Source organism: Pinus tabuliformis, chromosome 1_1 (genome assembly GCF_031772625.1).
Source record: "Pinus tabuliformis cultivar Carrire ecotype Pingquan chromosome 1_1, CPIR1, whole genome shotgun sequence".
Classification (NCBI taxonomy): domain Eukaryota; kingdom Viridiplantae; phylum Streptophyta; class Pinopsida; order Pinales; family Pinaceae; genus Pinus; species Pinus tabuliformis.
Genome location: NC_142297.1, coordinates 661,717,207 through 661,741,573, shown reverse-complemented (window position 1 = coordinate 661,741,573; position 24,367 = coordinate 661,717,207). Strand labels below are relative to the sequence as shown.

The following is a 24,367-nucleotide window of genomic DNA, read 5'->3' as shown; positions in this document are numbered from 1 at the left end:
GATAGTCCCCCCACCGTGCGAAGACGGCCCAGGACAGACTCGTATAGACGCATAACAACAATCAGCCGGGAGTTTGGGGTATTGGTGTCTTTGAGTCGCTGTAGAAGATCCTCTCTCGGGACTGAATCAAAAGCCTTCCGGAAGTCCACAAAGCAGCAGTACACCTTCGAGGACCGGTGGCGTGCTTCCTCGATCACAGCACGGAGTGTAAAAATGTGGTCAATGGTCTGATGATCTGGCCTGAAACCAGCTTGGCCTCTGGCCCTGAGATCTCTTTCTTCAAAATCGCTGGAAAGCTTTCTATGGAGGATAGTGGCATAGAGTTTTGAGAATGTATGGCCCACCATAATTGTCCTGTAGTTGTTGGGGTCCGAGGTATCCCCTGACTTATGGATGGGATATATAATATGGTGGGACCATATGGGGGGGAACCCTTCTCGGACCACATGGTTGAAGAGATCTGCCAGGTATCCGACTAAGGGTCGGATGCCTTGTTTGAAGAATTCGGCTTGGAATCCTTCCTCGTCCGCTGCTTTGCTGCTATTCATCGCCCAGATGGCTTCCCTGACATCTTTATCAGTGAACAGGTGGCAGGAGAGGGGAGGAGATGTGACCTGGATCTGGGACTGTCCGGGAATGTCGTAAAGGCGGGAGGTGTGTGAGAACATGGAGACTGGGTCGAGATCGGAGGGAGGAGGAGAGCGACGGGGGAGGATCTTGCCCCAGAATTGCTTGGGGGAATGGGTAAGGAGGGCGGAAAGCTCCCGTCTTTGTTGGGAGATGAACTGTCGTTTTTTGTGACGGAGGAGGCGACGGTAATTCTTTTGGATGGCAGAGTATGAGGGAAGGGACTGGCGGAAGGCTTGGCGGAGATCCTGGTGGAGGAGTTTACAATCTGTATCGTACCATTTGTTCATAGGGGAAGTTCCTGTCTTACGGGAGGTTGAGGGGGTCCGAATTGAGTGTGGAAAGGATTTAAGCGCCGACTCCCAGATTGCTGAGGAGAGACAGTGGTACTTATCTGAGACAGTCTCGAGACGGGAGAAGTCATCCGAGTCGGGGAGGATTTGTCTGAGTGAGGAGGAGAAAATGTCGGGGTCGCCCTCATCAAAACGGAAGATGGTTCTACCTGGGGATCGGGGTGGGGGGTGGGTTGGTCGGGGGGGATCAAACTGAAGAGAAAGTGAAAGCAGTGCGTGGTCGGCTAGAGGGATGGGAGATACAGAGAGATTCCGGATAAAAGGGAGCAGTGTTCGACCGGTTAAGGCGTAATCCACCACACTAGCCCCTCCTCCGTGAGGTCTACACGTGAAGAAGTGGGATTCTGGGAAGCGCGAGAGGCCGTTCAGAATTATCAGATCATGTGATTCGCCCAATTGCATAAGATGTCTACCGTAGGCTGTGATGGGGCCCAGAGCGTCCTCCGAGGTCCTCTGCAAGCCTACTGAAGCCAGGTCAACACCCCTAGTGCAGAACACATCCTCGGACCGGTCATGGAGTGGGACCTGCTGGTCCTTGGTACGGGCATTGAAATCCCCCATAATGATAATTTCTCCATCAGCTGAGTATTTAGTGATGTCTGGGTATATGTTGGTGAAGGGGTCCCTCTCTACACCGTCGTGGATGGCAAACGGAGATGTGGTTGGGGGGAAGTAACAAACTGCAATAAAGATATCCCTCAGGGGTGGGGCTCCAGTTCTGATTCGGATCCACATGTATCTGGCGTACTCATCTGTATTTGCCACTGTGACTCTGTCTCTGAGCTCGTCTTTGACTAGGCACGCTACTCCCCCTGATCCTCTGACTCCCCCTGAGCTCCTTGTTTCCTGTCTACATACTGAATGCCATTGGTACCCTGTTATGTCTGGGAGAGGCCGAACTGGGCTCTCGTGGGTCTCTGTTACTAGAAGGATATCTGCTGACTCAAGGGCATCGTAGAGTAGCCCAGGCGAGGACCAAAAAGACCCATTTCCGTTCCAGCAGTGAATTGAAATCCCTGTTGTTCGGCGCCTCCCCAGGCGGACCCGTCATTTGGAACTGCCTGATCGAGGTGTCCATCCTGGGGGGAAGGAGTCTCGAATGACCGCACGGAGGTTCCTTATGACTGCCCATTTTCCCGCTTGTCTTGCTGCAGCCACTTGTTCCCTAGCCTGTTTGAGTTCAGCCACCTGTGCCCGAGTGAGATCCTCATCAAGGAATATCCTGTGTGGAAGGCCGAATAGCTTCCGTTTAGCTCGAAGAGCATAAAGGCGATCTGTGGTGTTATGGAATCGGATAAATAAGGTGGAGTCCTGTCCCAGCCAAGCTCTGTCTAATCTTATATCGGATATGTCGAGGGTGTCTCTCAAGAATCCTGAGGCCACCTCCATCGGATCTGCTGAAGAAAGAGGGAGAGGGAGACCTCTCACTTTGAGGTTTAGCTCTCTCGCTCTACGGGATCGTTCTTCCACGAGTTTGGCCTGTACAACTTCCTCTACTGCTGTGATAGGAGGGGATTTGTCTTTCCCCCGAACCACCTGTGCCCATGAGCTGATGTGTGTTTCTGTTTCCTGTCTGAGGGAAACCTGTTGTGATATAATCTCCTCTTGCTTGTTCCTGATCTCCTGGATTTCTGCATGCAAAGTTGTCTCTGTGGGGTCTTCCTGCACTGATTTCCGAAGGGACAAGTTTTCCCCTTCCACAAAGGAAACTCTGTCATTGAGTGTGTTTACTTCGGCCCGGAGCTTGTCATTCTCGGTTTCAAGGGAATCTACCCGACGTAACAATTGTTTGATTTGAGATGTCCAGAAGGCGAAGTCTGACTCCATGGCAATGTCTCTGGGGCTATAGGTCTCTTCCGGTTGGTTAAGGCACTGGCGGAGGTAACTGGAAGGTCCTCTGTTGTTGAATGGGTTACTGAGGTGGATCTCGTGCTCTGGTTCCGTGTGTGTCTTCGGGGAACCCATATTTAACCTGTCATTTTAAAATTTGCAGAAGCAGACGAGGGTTTGCAGAGGTTCGATGCGAGCAGAGCGAATACGGGCCGCAGAGAAGGTAGAGATGGGGGGCCGGTGTTATCTGATGGATGCGGGCTGCGGGCCGAGCAGACAGCCGTCGTCAGGAGAGGCGCCGTCGATCAACCGCGGGCCGTCGAGCAGACTCGGGCGCGGGGAGCCGACGCGGAGAGAGCAGACGCGGGCCGACAGCGGGGAGCGGACGCGGGCCGCGGCGGGGAGCAGAGACGGGCCGGCGGCAGGGAGCGGACGCGGGCCGACGGCGGGGAACAAACGCGGGCCGACGGCGGGGGCAGAAGCGGGCCGACGACGAGGAGCAGAGACGGGCCGACGACAGAAAGCAGACTCGATCAGCCGCGGGCCGTCGAGAAGGCTCAGGCGCGGAGAGAGCAAAGACGCGGAGAGAGCAGAGACGGGCCGGCGGCAGGGAGCGGACGCGGGCCGACGGCGGGGAGCAGACGGGGTAAGAATGTTCTAGAAAGCAGATCAAGTCCGGTTTTAATCTTAGCCGTTGATTAGAGACTTAATCTTGGTTGTTGAAGTCTCAATGAGAATAGTATAAGGAGGCTTGAGGTTCATTTAGAAACTCACACGGAGAGAACGAATTGATCTAGAGTTCGATTTATGAGGCTAGGAAGCTAAGAAATTCAAACTAAGTGATCATTCTGCAGTAGAGGGGCAGAGATAGTTCGGGAATACTAGGCAGAGAGGCGGAGAGCCACTAGTGGAGGCAGCACAACACCTAGAGGGACTGACGTTGGCCCAGTCTGGGCCCACGCAGTCTTGACGCAGAGCCAAAAGGGCCAGCGCACAAGTGAGGCTTCCCTCACGCAGAAATCCAAAACTACTGGGGAGCTGCCGTAACAGCTGAGAGAGGTTGACACAGAAGCTCCAAGAGGCAGAAGAGACAGCGCAGGGCTGACACAGAGCCTGTAAGGATGACGCAGGGCCTACGCAGGGATAGTCGGGGTTAGCCAGTTCTACTGTCGGATCAGTCGGAAACTGTCAGGTCAAGTGAGGTAATCTCACTCAATTTTCCGCCCTTATATTTTTCTCTGTAACTGGATTGTTGGGAGGTCATCCAGTATTTTATTCAGAACTACTACTTAATAATATAAAACCCTCAAAGTTGCTGCACCGGTTTTCCCACATTGGGTTTTTCCGGGGGCTATTTTGTCCAAAAATAACGGTGTCCTATGTATCTTATTCTTTGCTCAGTTTCTTGTTTCATGTAATCAAATTAAATTGGTGTAGGCTGTAGAAGTAATTTACTTGAGTATTTTTCAGAAAATAACTTGATAATGTATTTAAAATCAAGTAGAAGTAAATTCAATTTCACTGCAATAGGGGTTCCTTGGGTATAGGAATTTTCACATTGTATGCAATTTACTTTTCCTCAAGCCACAACTTGCAACATTTCTTTATGAGAAAATTTTCTTTGTGTGCATTCAAGTTACAAGCAAGTACTTACTTCACTTTGCAAGCTTTGATTAGTTTCACTTTCTCATTTCCATTTCTTTACTTGGCAAGATATTTCATAAGCTATTTCGATCAATCTTGACATTATTGGAGCGTCTTTACTTGGCAGCAATATTACAATTTCATACTTGGTTCATTGGCTTCAAGTACTTTGTGAAGCATACAACTCCATTTAAATTCCTTGCCAAGTATCATTTAGTTGGTTCCATTTTAATTTTTCTTTGAAGTTTTTAGTGCAATTTATTTTGGGCATTGTCATTTCACTTTCACTCAAGCATCTCTAAAATCAACCTCCAACTTAACTTGGTTGTACAGACTCTAGGGACCCTCCATCCCTATTGACTCCTCACTATGAGATCCAGATTCCGAGCGAGGCTGAGGTCAAGGGACTAGAGCTCAATTGAAACTTTTCTCTAGAATATAACTAATAAAATAAACCAAAAGCACATCTACATCATAACTTTACTTGTAAATGCAATTCTCCTACAAATGCTATCTTGGAATTATTTGTCTTATTTGCAAATATCATTCTTATTTCAAGAAACATTTATTCTATTATGCAAGTATTGTGAATCTTTTACTTTTGCAACTATTACCTTTCTTGTACTCGGATCATTCTTCATTGGTGCAATGCTATTTCAAGTTATTTCATGTATTTGTTACTTTGTTGATCATTTAGCTCATGACTAATTGATGTCATTGTCTTGTCACTTGAGCATTTTCTTCCAAGTATTATTTCCTTTATAGTTACAAGTGATATTTATATCCTAATCTTCGTCTAACATTTGATTTTGCAGGGTTATTTATCATTATATCTTGAATTTTATTTTGAACAAGCATTTGTCATTTACTTTGAAGCACTAGTCTATACTTTGAATATATCATTTAACGTTGTTCATATATGTATATCCTTGTTCACATTTTGGAATCAAGTTATCTTTGATAAGTATATTCTTCTAACTTTAGTCTCCTAGAAACTCACATTTCCTTTAATTAACCTTCTTTAGGGACCACACCCCTAAGCTTAACTAAGAAAAAGATTTAACGGAGAGGGTAAGGATTAGGTGACAATCCCTTCTCTTATTTTGCCACCAAGATCACACCTTATGGGGTTAAAGATTTTTCCCACACTAACCTAGGTGTGCAAGCGAGGTGACAATAGGAGATATTTTTATTTCTTATTAGCGAATTTATTACAAGAAGAAATGAAATGCACACAATAAACTTACCTCCTTGATTTCATTCTCAACACTCCTTAGGAAATGTGTTGTAGTTGCTCTTTGGATTTTGTTCCTAAGAGCTCCTAGAAAATTGTGCCCAACTCACTCAGAAAATCAAGCCTTTATTGTACAATTTGACAAAAATGAATTATTTTCTAGTTCCCCTCAAAATTCATACCACTACCTCAAAGTTTGCACACTGACAGTCTCGAAATCAACCCTCAATTTTAGTGCTCTGACACCTTGATTTTCGTTCCTTGATAGCGTAGTGAATGCTCTCTAAAAACCTCGAAAATGAAGCCTTATCTGCTCAGAAAATTGTGCTCTGACAACCTACAATAAACGTTGATAGGCTCCTTGATTTTCACACTCAGTTTTCTTCCCATCCTCCACCTCGAAATTCATGCTTGTTCTCACTTTGAAACTTGTTGTACTATCTCTTGTGTTGAAATTTCTAAGTCTATACGTTAGAAATTGAATCTGTATTCTTCTAGTTTATTTCTTCTACTTGTTAATTACAAACAAGTTATTTAAAACATATAAATAACAAGTGACACCATTATTTTTGGACAACTCTTACCCAGAAAAACCCAATGCGGGAAACCGGTGCAGCAATTTTAAGGGTTTATTATTACCCGGTATATCCTTGAGTACAACCAATGCGGGAAACCGGTGCAGCAATTTTGAGGGTTTATTATTACGCGGTATATCCTTGAGTAAAACTGGGTGCCAAACTACCTCACCCGACAAAGAAAAATAACCGGCAATAATACCTCTCTATTCGGAAGTAGGTATTTAGAAAACCTGCCCCATGAAACCCTCTCCAGCAACACTTAAGCACTACGTCAGCCCTCCTAACCTCTATGTCAGCCTCAAAACCCTCTGTGTTAGCCCTCTGAGGCACTGTACAACCTCTGGAACCCTCTGCATCACTCCTTCTGCCCTCTGCGTGAATGATGCAGGCCCTCTGGCCTCTACGTTGTCTCTGTTGGGCTCTGCGTAGCCTGCTCTGGCTTCTGCGTCTGCCTCTCTGCCTCTGTGTTGGTCTCTTAGCACTATCTTTGCCTCTCTGTCTAGTACTCACTACCCCTCGCTATTGATCACTGATTTGACTTTACTTAGCAACCCCGCTCTAGTAAATCGAATGACTGATCACTCTGGTGTGTCTTCCAACTGACCCTCAAGCCTCCTCTTATACTTTTCCTGTTTGTCCTTCAACGGCCGAGATTACATCTCTAATCAATGGCCAAGATTAGATTTGGCTTGATCCATGACTTTTGGAACCTTCTAACCTAGTTTTATATTAATACCCATTAATATTTTATTTTTCCTAAGTTTAGACTTAAGAACTCCATTAAAAATATTAATTATTTTAATATCTCCCAAACCAGTTAGAATTTGCCCAAAACATTTCTGAGTCATGGAGATCTCATGTGCTTTAGCCTCTCCACCAATTTTCATGGCTAGAGCACATCCGATGCTACCCCAAATCAACACTCCCTCTTAGCAAGGATTGTGCTCTAGTAATACTCACTGAGCATCACTCTGATTATACGGCACCAGTACCTATGTTAATGCTAGGCCTCCCTGCCCAACATCCTCTGCACTATTGCATCCTGTACTACTGCCCATGGCCCTGCCACTGCCACTTCTACATCCGTACAGCAACTCCCTCTGCATCTGTGCTGTCGCTGGTCCTTTCTCCCAACACTGCATCTGCACCACAACCTCCTCTCATCATGTTGCATCGTGCTACTGCTAACCGCTACTGCATTACAACTCAGTTACTGAGAAGTAAGTAACTGATCCACCCAACTACTGACATCCCTGTTAGGCTAGAAACACTCCCGATGTTGAAGCTCTCTCTGTCGCTATCAAGTGCTCCCTCAATGACCTTTGTGTTGCTAAAACTACTCCCTGCATCTTGCACCGCTGCAAACCTCTTTGTGCCATCCTGCACTGTTGCAACACTCGTCGTGCCTCTCGCACTGCTGCAACCTGCTAGCCTCGTGCTGCCCGGGGACTCCTGCACTATAGCACTCTCTGTCGCTTCATCTGCATCCGTCTCTACCGACATCTGCCAATCCTGCTACTCTCTCTTCGGGGCTCCTGTAGCAAGGTATAATCCAAGAGGTTGGGTACCTCAAGGATCTTGCCCCTCATCGCCTGTAGTATTCCTGACTATAGCTCGATGTCTCCCCACCTCTTATCTAGAGGTACATGAGCACTCATGGGACAATCGTCATCCTCCTTTACCTCCTTCTCCGCCTTCACTGGCGCTACCTTGGAGTCAGACACCTCTCCCTTAGTCTTCTTCCTCGGACACTGGTTCGCATAATGACCCAATTCCCCATAGTTGAAACACTTGACCTTTGAGAGGTCCTTTTTCTTCGTCTTCTCCTGCTTTTCCGTAGATGCCAGAGCTGCATCCTCTTCTTCTTCCTTCTTGATCCAGACTCCTTTGCTGCTACTTCCCGTCTTTCTCAACCATGTGATCTATTCTTGACGAAGAGCCACCCACAATTCTTCCCAATCTAGAAGATTCGCTCTGCCTAGAATGCTATGGAAAAATGTCTCCCACTCCTTGGAGATTGCGTTTAGAGTAGTCCTCACCAACATCTCTTGTTCCAGTGTGGCACCTATGGAAGTCGTTGGTCTCGGATCTTCTTCAACCGACCGAGGAGGTGATCTATCTGCTCCCCCTTTTGCATCTGGTATGACTGCAGCTGATTCTCAAGCAACATCTTCCTCTGCACGAAATTATGTTGGTAAAACTTCTTCAAGGAATCCCACATTTCCTTTGTTGTCTCCTTCTCAACAATATGTTGGACCACATGATCCTTGACCCCATCAAGGATGACGCATTTCGCCTTGGCCATTGCCTCCTCCTACTTCGCATTATCAGTCAGGTCAACTGAGATCGCCATTGTTCTCAAGGCGAAGGCCTTGATGCGATGTCTATCTAGAATGGACAGGATCCTGGCCTTCCAAACCACAAAGTTGGATGCTCCGTCCAGCCTGTCCTGATCCCTCAGCCCATTCATGGCCATCTCTCTACTTCCCTCCAGAAGTTCTCTCTTCGACTCCTACTAAGTCTCTCTACTTCCTGCCTGGAATTTCTCTGCTAGACTCCCTCTGAGTCACGATTTCCCTTCTGGAAATCCTCCTGCCAATCGTCAAGTCGTACCTCTTCGATCTTCTGTGCACTTGCAACACTGATCCGGATTTCTTGGCTAGAAATCCACCTCAGTATTGACTCCCTCTACCTTGGTTTTGCCTTGTTAGGTATTGTTCTGCCCAAAGTACCCCACTAGCTTCACTCCCGAAAACTGCCCACAGGTTCCTATGCCCCAGCAACTGAAGAACTAAGCCTCTATGCTCTGCGCAATCCCGGCATTGGCAAAAATGCTCCCTCAACCAACTGCGTCGACCCTCCTGGTCTCTGTGTGGCTCTACGTGAGCCTTTTTCTGCCCTCGTCAACCTCTGCGCTGGCCTTTCTTTGGCCCAGACTGATGACTTAGTCCCTTTGCGTCAACCCTTCTTCTGTTGCTTTCTGCAAGGATCAGCTTTTATCACTCGAGACAGTTGATTCTGCTGCAAATGCTTTGCCTCATCTGACGCCTTCAGCTCTCCTGTGATTTGCAACCACGCTCTGATATCATGTTGAAATTTCTATGTCTATCTGTTAGAAATTTAATCTGTATTCTTCTGGTTTATCTCTTCTACTTGTTAACTACAAACAAGTTATTTAAAACATATAAATAGCGAAATAAACACAATACAGTCTCAACTATCTACAAATCAACCGCTGAAAGAAAACAAACACACAAGTGTCACCGTTATTTTTGGACAACTCGTCCCCAGAAAAACCCAATGCGGGAAAACTAGTGCAACAATTTTGAGGGTTTATTATTATGCAGTATATCCTTGCGTACAATTGGGTGCCAAACTGGCTCACCTAACAGAGAAAAATAACCGGCAGTAATAACTCTCTATTCGGAAGCAGGTATTTAGAAAACCTACCCCACGAAACCCTCTCCGGCAGCACTGAAGCATTGCATCATCCCTCCTGGCCTCTGCATCATCCTCAGAACCCTCTGCCTCAGCCCTCTGAGGCACTGCACAGCCTCTGGAACCCTCTGCATGGATGACGCAAGCCCTCTGGCCTCTGCGTTGTCTCTACTGGGCTCTGTGTGCCCTGCTATGGTTTCTGTGTCTGCCTATCTGCCTCTGCATTGGTGTCTTGGCACTATCTCTGCCTCTCACTGCCCCTCGTTCTTGATCATTGATTCGACTTTACTTAGCAACCCCGCTCTAGTAAATCAAATGATTGATCACTCTGGTGTGTCTTCTAACTGACCCTCAAGCCTCCTCTTATACTTTTCCTCTTGGTCCTTCAATAGCCGACATTACATCTCCAATCAATAGCTAAGATTAGATTTGGCTTGATCCATGACTTTTCGAACCTTCTAACCCAGTTTTATATTAATACCCATTAATATTTTATTTTCCATTAAAAATATTAATTATTTTAATATTTCCCAAACCGATTAGAATCTGCCAAAACCATTTCTGGGTCTTGGAGATTTTATGTGCTTTAACCTCTCCACCAATTTTCATGACTAGAGCACATCCGATGCTACCCCAAATCAACATATTTTACTTTTCTTTCTCTTGCTATACCCAATGTTCCACCAAGACTTCGGGATAAGGAGACGCGGGTGTGGGGAGACGCACAAAGGGGACGTGTGGGAGTACCCTAAAATTTTAGGGAAATTTAGGGGGGACGTCGGGGTATATAATTTTTTTCCTTTTTAATATATATATATATATATATATATATATATATATATCAAATTCATATTCTATAATGAAAGCATAAATACAATAATACATACATATTTGAATTAAATAATGAAATACATTGATCCATACTCATCATCCTTACTAATACATACATGATTCATCCATAGACCACGAGATTCAATAATGAAATACTCTGATCCATATTCATTATTCACCATTCTAGAATCTACATTGATTTAAAAATTAAATTCATCATTCTAGATTCTAAATTGATTTAAAATTTAAATTCATCATTCATCATTCTAGAATCTAATTAGTACTAAGAAAAATAGACTATAATAGATACTGAAATCTAAAGTCTGAAATAGTAAATTGATATAGCTAAAACTCAAAAACAGTGAAGTGATGAGTCTAAAAGTCACTCTAAAATACACAGAGGGCTTGGTGCTCTTGATTAAATACTAATTCCATACCCCCTTGTACATGACAAAATGCAATGGAAACATTGCAATCCATCGAATCCTGAATTCCTGAAAAACTGTTAAGTCCGCTGGACTTTGAGTGAGATCTAAAATTCTACTTTCTCAATATGAGATCCAATGAGGTCGGAACCACTCTCAAACATCCTGAGTCATTTCATGGTAATGTTAAAAATTTAAGTAAAAGGATAGAAATGAAAAATAAAGGAGAATGTCACTTTTACTTAAGAATTTAACATTACCATGAATTGCATAGCATTAGTAGGGAAATATGGTCAAATACTAGGTTTTCCCTGTCATAAATCATTGTTTACAAGAAAATTTAAGGGGGGACGCATAGCCCATTTTGAGGAGGGACACCCAGGCATCCCCCTTTTGGGGTGTTTCATCCCCCAGAGTGGGGAAACGTCCCCCCCTGCGTCTCCCCAAAAGGGGGACGTGAGGAAACGTTTCCCCAGACGTCCCCTCGTCCCAGGTGCGTGGGGTGCGAGGGGTGCGCGCACCCAACACCCAACCTTGGGGGACGAGTCCCCGTGGAACACTGGTCTCCCTTGGCTCTCTTCTCCTCTTCTCCAAAGCTCATGAAGAAATGAAAGCTAATGGTGCTTTTTCCCCTTTGCTTTTCTCTTTTTGTTCCCCTCATAATAAGGAGAGACCTAATCCTACGATCCAATAGCTAAGATTAGATCTTAGACATTGAGATCAAGGGCGGGGATTTAATCTCTCATTGACCCATAAGTCACTTTATCCCCCAAGTCCCCTTTTCATTAATGAATCAAAAAGTACTTTATGGCTTTGCCTCCTAAAGTCACATTAACTTTATTTCTCATAAAGTTAAGTCAAAAGGATCATGTTAGAATACTTTTTCCTAGGCTAGACACCAAGCCCTAAGAACACTTGTCCTTTGTACTATTTTTCTAACGCTTTTAGCCTTATTGGACTAAGGCACTTGGTTTCCATAGTATATATGAAGGAAGCACAAGCTCATGGTTCATTTGATCATTGAACAACTTGAGAGACACATCTCTTGCAGTATATCTTTTTTCTCTAGTTTATTGTGGAGTGTTAGTTTTTGGTAGCATCAAACAAGTGTTCTAGTCTCTATGATGCCTATGAGGCCAAGGAACACATTTTCTCGAAAATGTTTCGCGAGAAAACACCTCAATTAGATTAATTGACCAATTATTAAAATTTCCCTAAGTCTAACTTAAGAAAACTGGTTAATTAGATCGAACTAATTGAGGAAAATCGATTTTGCTCTAGATACTTACGGAAAAGTCATGTGATGGAATCAAGATCATCTTAGCCATCGATTGTGATTAGATCATGGTCGTTGGTTGCTCAACGAGAGATTATAAGAGCAAGTCGATGGGGTTGGAGAGACACACTTGAGTAGTTCGACTTACCCAATTGCAAAGTTAGCAAGGGCACAGTTGAAGCAGAGGGAGACATCAACAACAAGGGTTTCAATAGAGATTTGGGAGGAGATTTCCGAAAAGGATTTCTATAGATTTTCCAATGTGCTAGTGATAGGAAAGAAGGTCGATTTTATTTGCAGAAGAGGAGGCTACTTCAGCAAAACCATATATTTTCAACATTTATTGACTTGAACATGATATCCTAGGGTTGGGAATTATTTGGAATGCACTAAATAAGAAAAACTTCCACTTTATGCGCATTTTCCAGCCCAACTTTACAAATGACGCCTAGGGTTTCAATTTCGTTATAACCCTTTTAAACCATAGAAAATTATTTTTATTTATTATTAGTTTACCCATAATTTTATCCACTTTATTATCATAGTTTCTGGAGCTAAATTTGCTGTTGTTATCAACTATTGTATTGTTTTAAACAAAGTCTTTTGGTAGAAATCACATAAGAGAATTGTATTGTTGTGAATTATGATTTAAAGAACTAGTTAATGACAACCAAATGTAATTTTTTTATTGTGTTGGAAACTTATCTTGAGCTACTATTGGTTGACCTATGCCTTGAGATTGAGTCATAGGAACCTTTGAAGTCAAGTCTGAAAATTACTCTCCAATCCACCATAAACCCTAATTTCCTATTCTTATCCTTGGGTGGAAATTACTGTAGAACCCTTAGGAAGCATGGCGCCTAGCTTAAGGTAAGTGGGCTATTTGATCCCTAAAATCTACTAGAGAATCCTCCCTTGTATTGGATTGTGTCCATCACTAAAACTAGGGGAGTTATTGCTGAGGTAACAATGGTGACATTCTCATTGTTGCACTTCATCTAGGTTGTCTAGTGAAACTTTGCACTAGGGTGCTAGATTTTACTATAACAAAGCCCATGCTCATTTTATCTATATTCAGGTTAAAAGCAATCATTCATGTTTATCCTATGAAATTAAGCCTCTAATTCCTAGATGATAAAAATACTTAGTCAAAAAAGCATACAATGAGTAAATTATAAATAGGGAAAAAGTTTTCGACGAGCCAAGTCGAACAAAGATAATTTCAGAATTAAATTGAAAACAATCATAACTAATTATCTCTGTTACAGAAATCCAAAATAATTTATCTATGGATTGCTTCTCAAAAAGCATATAAAGAATGTTCGCCAATTACACAAAATAACTAAAAAAAAATAGGAATGATCATTTCAGAAGGTAGAACAATGTGGACCTACGAAAGTGAAAAGAAATGTATACATACTGATGTAAAGTATAGACGAGTTCGGACATGTCGTTCAGGAGTCTTGACATTTGCATACCTGCAACAGTAGAAGGAGGAATAGTATTGAAATAAATATTGTTCTCGGGTGATAACCAACAGATGGATATGAATTGCAAGTGAACATATCAGTGGTGGTGCATTAAAAGGAGCCATTGACTTATCTCTTATCTAGCATAATAATCAAAGGGTTTATTTATTTTTCTTGTGGAAGGAAATTTTCGTTTCTTTACACCTTTTCTTTGAGTTAATGACAAGAAAGAAACTTACTTTGGATCCAGACGATACTATGTCTCTTATCTAGCATAATAATCAAAGGGTTTATTTATTTTTCTTGTGGAAGGAAATTTTCGTTTCTTTACACCTTTTCTTTGAGTTAACGACAAGAAAGAAACTTACTTTGGATCCAGACGATACTGTGTCTCTTTACCATCATGATCTTCTGGATCCAATGCCTGTTCACTTGATTTTCTTGAATCATCAGACATTCTCCTACATCTCTTCGCAGAATCACATTCATCATCACCAAAATTAGAAGATATGTCAGAGCATTCTTGAGAATACTTCAGTTCTGCAACATTAATGGCTTCTTGGCGAGTGTTTCGAAGATCAATCAATATCTTTCCAAGCAATCGGCGTGCAATCTGCAAAAGATCAGCACTGTGTTGTTATATTAAGTAAAATCAAGGCAATGATTTTCTTTAAAAACTTATTGACGTATTAATAAGTCAATTGTACTTATTTGAGATGTTGTTTTGTTTTTAGTCTAGTACACATGAATATGGCGATAGAGTCTTGCTTCCCTTTATCAACATCTAGAAATACCACATCTCTAATAACCACATTTATCTGACTTAACAATTCAATCCTGAGCTTTATCTAAAGAAACTTTAGTTAGAGGTTTATGCATTTGCACAGTGAAAAACGTCTTATACGAAAGAGAGGAAATAATTCTAAATGAGAGCCTTAACAAGACATGAACCAGGAGGCATGCTGCTCAAACGCTATAACTGGTTATGCTTCTTCACGAATTGCATGTAAAAACTACTGTAAATATTTTTTGTCAGGAAAAGAGCTCACCTCAACTATATCGAAAGAGTACAATGTATACATGCATAATAGATAAACCAGGTGATACCGCCCTACATACATCTAAATCCTACAAATTGATGTGAAAGATGTTGAGATCCATGGACAGGCAGAAAAACAAGCAAAGATAAGAGCATCTTAGGTAAAAAGAAAGTTTAAAAAATTCATAACAACATCTGGAAATACCACATCTCTAATAACCACATTTATCTGACTTAACAATTCAATCCTGAGCTTTATCTGAAGAAACTCTAGTCAGAGGTTTATGCATTTGCACAGTGAAAAATGTCTTATACGGAAGAGAGGAAATAATTCTAAATGAGAGCATTAACAAGACACGGACCAGGAGGCATGCTGCTCAAACATATATAACTGGTTATGCTTCTTCACGAATTGCATGTAAAAACTAACATAAATACCTTTTTTCAGGAAAAGAGCTCACCTCAACTATATCGAAAGAATACAATGTATACATGCATAATAGATAAACCAAGTGATACTGCCCTACATACATCTAAATCCTACAAATTGATGTGAAAGATGTTGAGATCCATGCACAGGCAGAAAAACAAACAAAGATAAGAGCATCTTAGGTAAAAAGAAAGTTTAAAAAATTCAGGGAGATGGCAAGAGCCATCGAAAGGAGGAGCGATTGCATATGCATTTCTTTCACCAGAGCTGAGAAAGGAGGTAAAGGCCATCCAAAAGAGCCCTTTACAATTTGGGTGAAAAGCTAAAACAAAGAAGTTACAAATGTGGAAATCATAGCAATCCAGTGACTAATGTTTAATATCATTACAATCCAGTGACTAATGTTTAATGTTAGATGGGATAGAGGTAAAAATAAAAGGGGATCTTAATCATTCAAGATCCTTACTTTTTTTCCATGAGAAATAGTTTTATATTCCATATGAGTAACATACATGTTTTAGTTCTTGATGGACTGCTCAAACAACAAGGCTCAAAGACATTACAAGAAATACTCAATATAATCTCTGTGTGAGGCAAACAACAAGGCTCAAAGCCTTTAGAATAAATACTCATTATGAGCTCAACATATCGAATGCAGGAATTAAAAGTAGGTGGGCAGGATAACAACATTTCTCTGATCCACTCAAGCTCCTTATATAATGAAGACCTCTCTCTCTCTTCCCCCAATATAAGAACCATCTTCCTATTGCATCAAGACCAAGAAACGTTATGTATTGAAAAAAACGTACCAGACATACATTGGTAATAAGAGCACATTTCTAGTGAAGGCACAAATAGCCGGCAACAACACACTGAAATTTTTCAAGCGTGAAAAAATTTACAAGACACAACAATCAAAAGAAAAAAAATGGAAGAATGATAATGCTTTGACAAACCTATCTTGTCTTATATAGACAGAGACACATCAGATTGTTGCATCTTTGTAAAAAAAGATTGAAATCCTAACAGTGCATTTGTAAACAAAAATTGAAACCTTTAACAGTGCATGTGCTGGGTAGACAAATTGTAATACAGCTTTATATGGAGAGCCATACCTTTGACCCAATTTTGAGTTTATGTTTAGGATTAATGCCATATTCATTAGGAATAACTCCATCTGCAAGCAACTGCAATTTGAAAATAAATTGATCATTATAAGGTAAGGAAAAAATTGTCATGTTGATTAGAGATTATGTTCATAGTAAATTCTCTACTTGACTGCCCAATGTCTAAGAACGACCTGATGGAAAACCACATTACTATTCAGTATCAGGAATAGCCCAACAAAAATAGGTATCCCCTACGGTTTAGGTATAGGTTGACCTGAATTGCACCACGTTATAGATGTAAACATACCTGAGTCACTTTGAAGAGCTCATCCAAGCCATCAAGATGCAGATGTGCATTGTGTATGAGGTCATACCTATAAGAACACATCAATGCGATTAAGAAAGAGGTAAAATACAACAGAATCAAGACATGTTTTATGTAAAGTCATCTATTAGACAGTTAAAAGGACTTCGATCTATCCAACTTTTTTTGACCATGGAATCAACGACTTTAACAAATGAGAAAAATCTGAAGAATGAAAAAGATTGTTTACGAAAAGTGCCTTGGAAAAAAATTATCTATTTCAGATACACACGTGAGAAAAAAATAAATAATGAAAATGATTGTTTAAGAAAAGTGTTTTAGCAAGAAATTACTTATTTTGGATACACATATTGAAAGTGCTATCTTAAACTCAAGGAAAGCATTACAAGTAGTTTAAAGTGGTTAGGTATCATAAGTGACCTGCTTGTGCAAGTGAAATGGTCTTCAAGGTGTGAATCATTGAACATAAGAATTTTTGTTCATCTAGGATGTTATGTTAAGAATCTTGCTATGGCTTGCAGCCTAGCGGAGCAGCTAGGCTATAGTTACAGATTTCTTCAAGCAGACCCAAACTAGACCCTAGATAGCAGCTTAGCCCTTTGACTTCTAATCTAATGACAGCTGCTCCCAAACGTACCTCATTCATGCTTTTGACCAGCAGTGAGATAGCTGTAGTTATGGCTAGATGTGACAGCGGATGAGGGCATCTTCACATCTGAGATTAGGGCCTCTTTACGTCTCCTTACTGCGGCTTGAGGAATTCTTCACCATGTCATTCAAGTTACTTCTAGACCTTCCTTTTGACTGTGTCTAGAGCTATTTAAGACCTCCTCTTTCCAGCGCGTATGAGTCCTTCTCTTGCTGCATAGAACCCTTAATGATGGTGGATTATATCTCCTAGGAGGACTGTGGTTAGGGCAGCATAGAGCCCTTCTTTTGCTGCAGAATAAGGCCAGCATTTAGAGTGCATCCAGACTGTGACTAGGGCTACACAGAACTGCAGCTAGGTCTCTTTTAGACCAGCGTGTAGACCTCTCCTCAGGACAGCAAATAGGGGACTGCTTCTAGGGCCAGGACAACGGCCAGATTGTGGCTAAGACACTTCCTTAAGTGTTGCGGCTAGGAGACTGTGTTAAAGTCATCTCCATAGGGTCATCCATGACAACGTTAGGTTGTAGCCAAGATTTCTCTAGAACAGAGTTTAGGTCTCTTTGTGTTTAGGGCATGACAACGTTAGAACCCTTGTTCCATCACTGTGATAGGAGGCTTCTTCATTAAGCAGCGTTAGGGCTTTATTTCCATGCCAACGTAGGAGTTTCTCCATGATAACAGTAAGGCTTCTCCATTAGAGCAACATAGAGCCTATTCTCCCATGACTGCGTTTAGATCTAGGGCATGTTTTCTTAGGGCAGCGTATATCCTAGGGCACTCCCTCTAGATCTCATCTTCATCAAACCCAAAATAGGATGAAGAGAGATCACAAGAGTGAGTGTGTCAAATGACTTAAAGTCTTCTTCTATTTATACTAAAACATAGAGCACAAGAGGGGCTTATTTGGTTGCTGGCCGACCTTGACGAATTGTCCCATAACACAAATAAATTCATATCTCCATGAATACTTATTGGAATCGGATGATCTTTAGATCAATCCTACACTTCTCGATGAGAGGGATCCAAGAAAAATATCAGCGTCCATTAATAAGATGACCCACATGGAGTTTGGCCCTAGCTGCCAATTTTAACACACCCTCTCAACTAGGGAGAACTCCATCTGCTGATCCATATGTCCGACTGTACTATCTCTACCATCAGTGCCCTGCACTGCTCTACTCTGCTGAGCTCTACTCTGCTAAACCATGAAGAAGAAGAATTGATCAAGAATGTCTCATACCATTCTCTACTGACCCGAAGTCAATTTCATTTGAAGAGAGTGTGTCACATCACTCTTACTGACCCGAAGTCAGTGTTATTGATCCCAGATCAATATCACAAGAGAGTGTCTCAAACCACTCATATTGATCCCAGATTAGATTCATTGATCCTAGATCAGTTTCATTGATCCCAGATCAATGGAGGTCATCCTAGCATAGGAAGTACAGTAGATACAACGATGTGTCCATCGATAGTACTACTATGGTCCCTAACCCCATTTCCCTGCTCATTGATCAGATGAGAGGTACTTCCCATGAGTCCTAGACTGCATGGGTAGGATGCCTCGATAGGAGAAATAATCATCCTGTCCACAGAAGAACGAATCATCCTTCCCCACAGTCACCATGGGAGAACTAATCATCCTGGCCCACAGGAGAACTAACCATCCTATTTCACAGTTGCCACGGGAGAACTAATCATCTCGACCAATGTTTTAAAACTCTGACTCAGTATCGACTCGGCCGGCTCGATTTCAATGACTCGGTCGTTGTAAAAAATACATTAAATATTTATTTTTTATAAAAACGCATAATTTTAAAGATTTTCATTCATGTTTCCAAACACACAGCATTATAATATAGATAGAAGACAACATATGATCAAAGTAGGCTCATGAATATATCCATTATATCAAAATGGCACCCAATGCACTGTCCAATACATACACGATGATGATATAGAGATCAAAACAAAAACACATAACCAAGGAGGCTATAAATGGCCTCTACAACAAAAGTTTGTGACCAGTATTACTGGCTACTGCTAGAGTTGCCAACATCATCTGGCTCAGTGTTACTTGGGAGCAGGAGCGAAAGCGAGGAGCGAGAGCGAAAATGGGAGTGGGAGCGACATTTTCAGAAGCTCCCGGTTTGGGAGCGAATCCCAGAGGAGTTCGACAACCAATGTCACTAACATCAAGGTACATAGAGGGATTGGTGTTCTTGATTAAATACAAGTTCCATACCCTAATACATGACAAAATTCAATGGAAACATTGCAATCCCCCAATCCTGAAATCTTGAAAAACTGATAATTCTGCTGGATTTTGAATGAAATCTAAAATTCTACTTTCTCCATATGAAATCCAATGAAGCCGAAACCACTCTCAAACATCGTGAGTCATTTCATAGTAATGTTAAAAATTTAAGTAAAAGGATGAAAATGAAGATTAAGGAGAATGTCACGTTTTCCTGGAATGATCATCAATAAAGGTGAAAAAGTACTCGTACCCCCTGAGAGATCTAGTGGACATAGGACCACAAATGTTTGTGTATCAGTTGTAACACGCAGTCTAATTCGTTGTCACTTCTTGGGAACGCAACCTTAGCATACTTCCCAAGCACGCACCCCTTGCACACCTGTTATTGTCTCTCTAAGCATTCTAAGTGCTCCATGACGTAAATGTCCCATCCTCATATGCCATAACTCATTTAGGGCTTTGCCATCTTATTGCTACTTCTTACTAGTGCCATTTGAGAATCAAACTGCAACTTGTACAACCTGTTGCTTCGTATCCCAATATGTTTTACCCTCTTCCAGTTCTGGGGTTTGATGAACACCTTCTTCCTTACAAAGTGGACATCATATCCCCTATCTTGTAACCAAGACACTAAAATCAGGTTCATAGTATCATACCCAATTCTGGCACATGTAATACATCTATATCATTAGTGCTTGCTCCTGACTCCCTCTCTAAGTCAATGGTAGCCCTCCCTACTGGAGTGCACTTTGTCTTGTTTTCCATTATTATCTAGAAGTCCATTTTCTCCTCATGATAGATGGCGAAATACTCTCTAACTCCTGTCATGTGAGTTGACGCTCCACTGTCTATATACCAAACTCCCTATGAAGCTGAGCTAGTTAAGCAAACAAATTCATCCTCCAATCTGGAAGAGATTTTTTTAGCCTCTTGAATATTAAATTTGCCCACGGCCATACTAAAGGATTCGTAAAATTTACTAGACATCCTGTGTTATTTGTCTTCCTCTGACACTGATTCTACTACTGCAAAACTATTGTAAAAACAATTGTGCCCAGATCAGGAATTTGCTCAACAAAGTCTCTATATTGCTTCATCAAAACTACTTCTTGGCTTCAACATTACCTGTTGGAATTACTACTAAACAAACTGAATTCTTCTTGCCACTTGCAACTGGAAAATCAAACCCCTGTCCAACAATTTGCATGGCCTGGCCAACCTCTACACAAACCCTGAAGAAATTATGTTGCTGCTCCCTTTGAGCTGCGAATTTCTCCCTCTTCGTCTTTGAGCCTCTGATATGTCAACTTTGCTTTGATACCATGTGAAATTTTCGTTAAATTGCAGCAACAAGAATAAATTCTTCTAACTAAAAAATTATGCAGTTTATTTTGTTACGGAAAAGTAACAAATTAATCAAACTGCAATTCTTCACAAATAAAAATGATGTGGAAAGAAACTGGAAACTAAGAAAATGGTAGCACACACAATAAAAATTTGACACAGTTATTTTTACAATTGTCCCTGGAAAAACCCAATGCGGTAAAACCGGTGCAGCTAATGAGGGTTTTTTTATTATGTAGCAGTGAAATTCTGAGTACAATCTCTGGATGCCCAAACTGGCAATCCAATCTGAGAGAAATATTGGCAAAATCAACTGAGGGAAATTTACCCTCCTCCACAAGCAATCCTGGCTCAATCTAACCACTCGAACTAGCTAGCTCAGATCCCTTTGTGCAGTTGTTGCGCAAGACTTGCACAGTCACTTACACGCTCTGCCCAGATCTGCCACAAATCTTCCTCTCACTGACTTCTGGAAAGAATTCCTTGAACCTCTAGAAAATTATTCCGACCTTCAGCAATTGAATCCTCCTCCTGCTTAGAGAAATCGAACTGCCTTTTTGAGGCTACTGCACACTCCCTATGCAGCCTCCCGAAGAAATAACTCGGCCTCCTCTCTGACTCTCTGAAACTAGAAACTTCCTCTGGAATCATTGACGTGGATAAAACCCTCAAAGAGGGAAACAGTCCACGGCCTGAGCCAACGCGGCCACTTCAGGCAATTTATTAATAAAAGAATGAAAATTTACATAAGCTTCTCTCATGAACAGCTTACCTACAAATGACCCTCCATGCTCTTTAAATAGAGATCATGGACCAATCGGGGGTTAAGCCACGGATCAAGTGTCGGTAATACCGAGGAGAGAATGAACCGTCGGATCACTACATATCATGACCGTCAGATTGTAAGTTACAAAATGTACATAGTAAAGAACACACTTTACCTAACTCTATACTAGACCAAGTTATACTTAACTATTTCCTATGTGTCGGAATATCCTAACATCCCTCCTTGGGAACAACTTGGGATAGGATTGAAGGATTTACAAATATGACACAATAGGAGAAGGAAGGAGGCACTAGAGCCTATCCCCCCTTAGTGACAACTTCCTGAACTCCAACCATAAATCGAAGTTTAGTGAACTTCGCCTCTGTGAGAGCCTTTGTAAAGATGTCTGCAACTTGATCATCTGTTGAACAATATTGCACTTCAAGAACATGGTCGTGAATGAGCTTTCTGATGAAGTGCATGTGCAGTTCAATGTGTTTGTTGCGCTGATGTTGGATTGGATCTTTGCATAGCTGAATGGAACTTTGATTATCACACCAAAGTGTAGTCGGATGCTGCTGCTGAAAGCCAAACTCTGACAGGATCTGACGAAGCCACAAGGCTTCCTTACTAGCTTCTACAGCACCACGATACTCTGCTTCTGCTGAAGAAAGAGAAATGGCACCTTGTTTCTTGCAAGCCCATGTAATAGGTCCTGAACCAAGAGTGAACACATAACCTGCAGTAGACTTCCGATCATCAGGGTCACCAGCCCAATCGGAATCAGCGAAACCAACCAATAGAGGAGTTGCTTCGGCACGGTAATGAATCCCAAACTGAACTGTACCTCGAACATAACTAAGTATCCTTTTAGCTGCTTTCCAATGACCTTCATGTGGGTTTGGCATAAACCGAGCAACAAGGCCAACAGCAAAGGAAAGGTCAGGACGAGTATGGGTTAGATAAAAAAGTTTTCCTACAAGTTGACGGTATAAGGTAGCATCAACTTCAGGAGAAGTACAAGTGACTGAAAGTTTGACTCAAGACTAAAAGGGAGAAGGGGCTGGTTTACAATCTTCCATGTGAAAATGACGTAGAATATCACAGGCATACTTGGACTGGGAAAGGGAAATACCTTCCTTGGATTGCAAGACTTGAAGACCAAGAAAATAATGTAGTGTCCTAAGTCTGTCATTTCAAACTTCCTTTTAAGGCTAGACTTCACATGGTTTATAAGGTTGGGATCACTACCAGTCAGGATAAGATCATCAACATAAAGAACAAGAATGATAAGAGACTTGCCCACTTTCTTGGTGTAGACAGTATTGTCAAAATGACACCTAGAAAAGCCAGATTCTAAAAGAAAGTTATCCATTTTGGCATACCAAGCTCGAGGAGCTTGCTTGAGACCATAAAGGGATTTCTTAAGCCGACATACAAGGCTGGAGTCTATTTGTATAAAGCCAATAGGTTGTTCCATATAGATTTCTTCATGCAAGTCCCCATGTAAGAAGGCGGATTTAACATCCATCTGATGGACTTCCCATTTGAAAGAAGCAGCAAGGGAAAGAACAAGGCGGATAGAGTTCATTTTGGCAACAGGGGAGAAGGTTTCAGTGTAGTCAATGCCTTCAACTTGTGAAAAACCCTTAGCAACAAGACGAGCTTTATGTTTATCAACTTTCCCATCTGGTCCATACTTGGTTCTGTAAACCCATTTGCATCTAACAAGTTTTCGTCCCTTTGGTAGAGGAACAAGATCCCATGTATCATTTGCCAATAATGAATGATATTCTTCATTCATAGCTGCTTCCCAATCTGGATGGCCTGAAGCTTCTGCAAAGGTGTCAGGATCATAATTCACTGAAGCTTGAGCCAGTAAAGAAGAGGCTCTATCGAACTGAGAACGTGTACGTCGCTGATCTGTAGGATCACCGGTAAGATCACCTGCTGCATCCCGAGTAGCGCGGACCCATTTTGGAAGCTAAGGAGCTGAAGGAGGATCCTGAGAAGGTGGGGGAGGATTGTCATCCTCGCTTTCATCATCTGAAGAAGAAATATTTTCAAAGGTAGAAGAGATAGGAAAAGGTGGCACATCCGCCGAGCTAGGCTCGTAGGCCGATATATTTTCAGCAAACTTTACATCTCTTCTAATGATAACATTCTTGGACTTAAGTGGAATAAGTCTATATCCTTTGACATCTTCAGAATATCCAACAAAGATACATTTTTCACTCTTAGGTTCTAAAGCTTTATGCTTCTCATCTGGAATATGGGCCCATGCTTCACTTCCAAAAACACGAAAGTGACTTACATCTGGTTTAATTGAGCTCCATGCTTCTTCTGGAGTGATATTCTTTAAAACCTTAGTAGGAGTGCGATTTATTATGTAATTTGCACAGTTAATTGCTTCTGCCCAATAATTAAGACTAAGTCCTTTAGATTGAAGCATACAATTAGCCATTTCCTTTAAGGTATGATTCTTCCTTTCAGCTACACCATTTTGTTGTGGAGTATATGGAACAGTATGTTGCATTTGAATTCCATTCTCAGTGCAAAAGTTGATGAATGTGTTTTTAACATATTCTCCGCCATTATCAGATCTTAGCTTAAGAATTTGATGTCCAGATTGTTTTTCAACAAAGGCCTTAAAGGCCAAGAACATGTTAAATACTTCACTCTTGAGTTTTAAGAAGTATACCCAAGTGCGTCTGGAGAAATCATCAATGAAAGTTAAG

The 24,367-nt window shown here is 41.7% G+C and overlaps 1 protein-coding gene across 1 annotated transcript in view; it reads right to left on the bottom strand.

Moving 5' to 3' along the window:
- The window catches only part of LOC149215131 (inositol hexakisphosphate and diphosphoinositol-pentakisphosphate kinase VIP2-like), a 280,111-nt gene that overhangs the window by 68,534 nt on the left and 187,210 nt on the right, over positions 1-24,367 (bottom strand). The window contains exons 19-22 of the mRNA XM_089392534.1: positions 16,591-16,657; positions 16,290-16,361; positions 14,074-14,318; positions 13,657-13,714 (exon numbers count right to left, since the gene is read on the bottom strand). Coding sequence (XP_089248660.1) covers positions 13,657-13,714; positions 14,074-14,318; positions 16,290-16,361; positions 16,591-16,657 — 442 coding nt within the window. The remainder of the gene's footprint in view (positions 1-13,656; positions 13,715-14,073; positions 14,319-16,289; positions 16,362-16,590; positions 16,658-24,367) is intronic.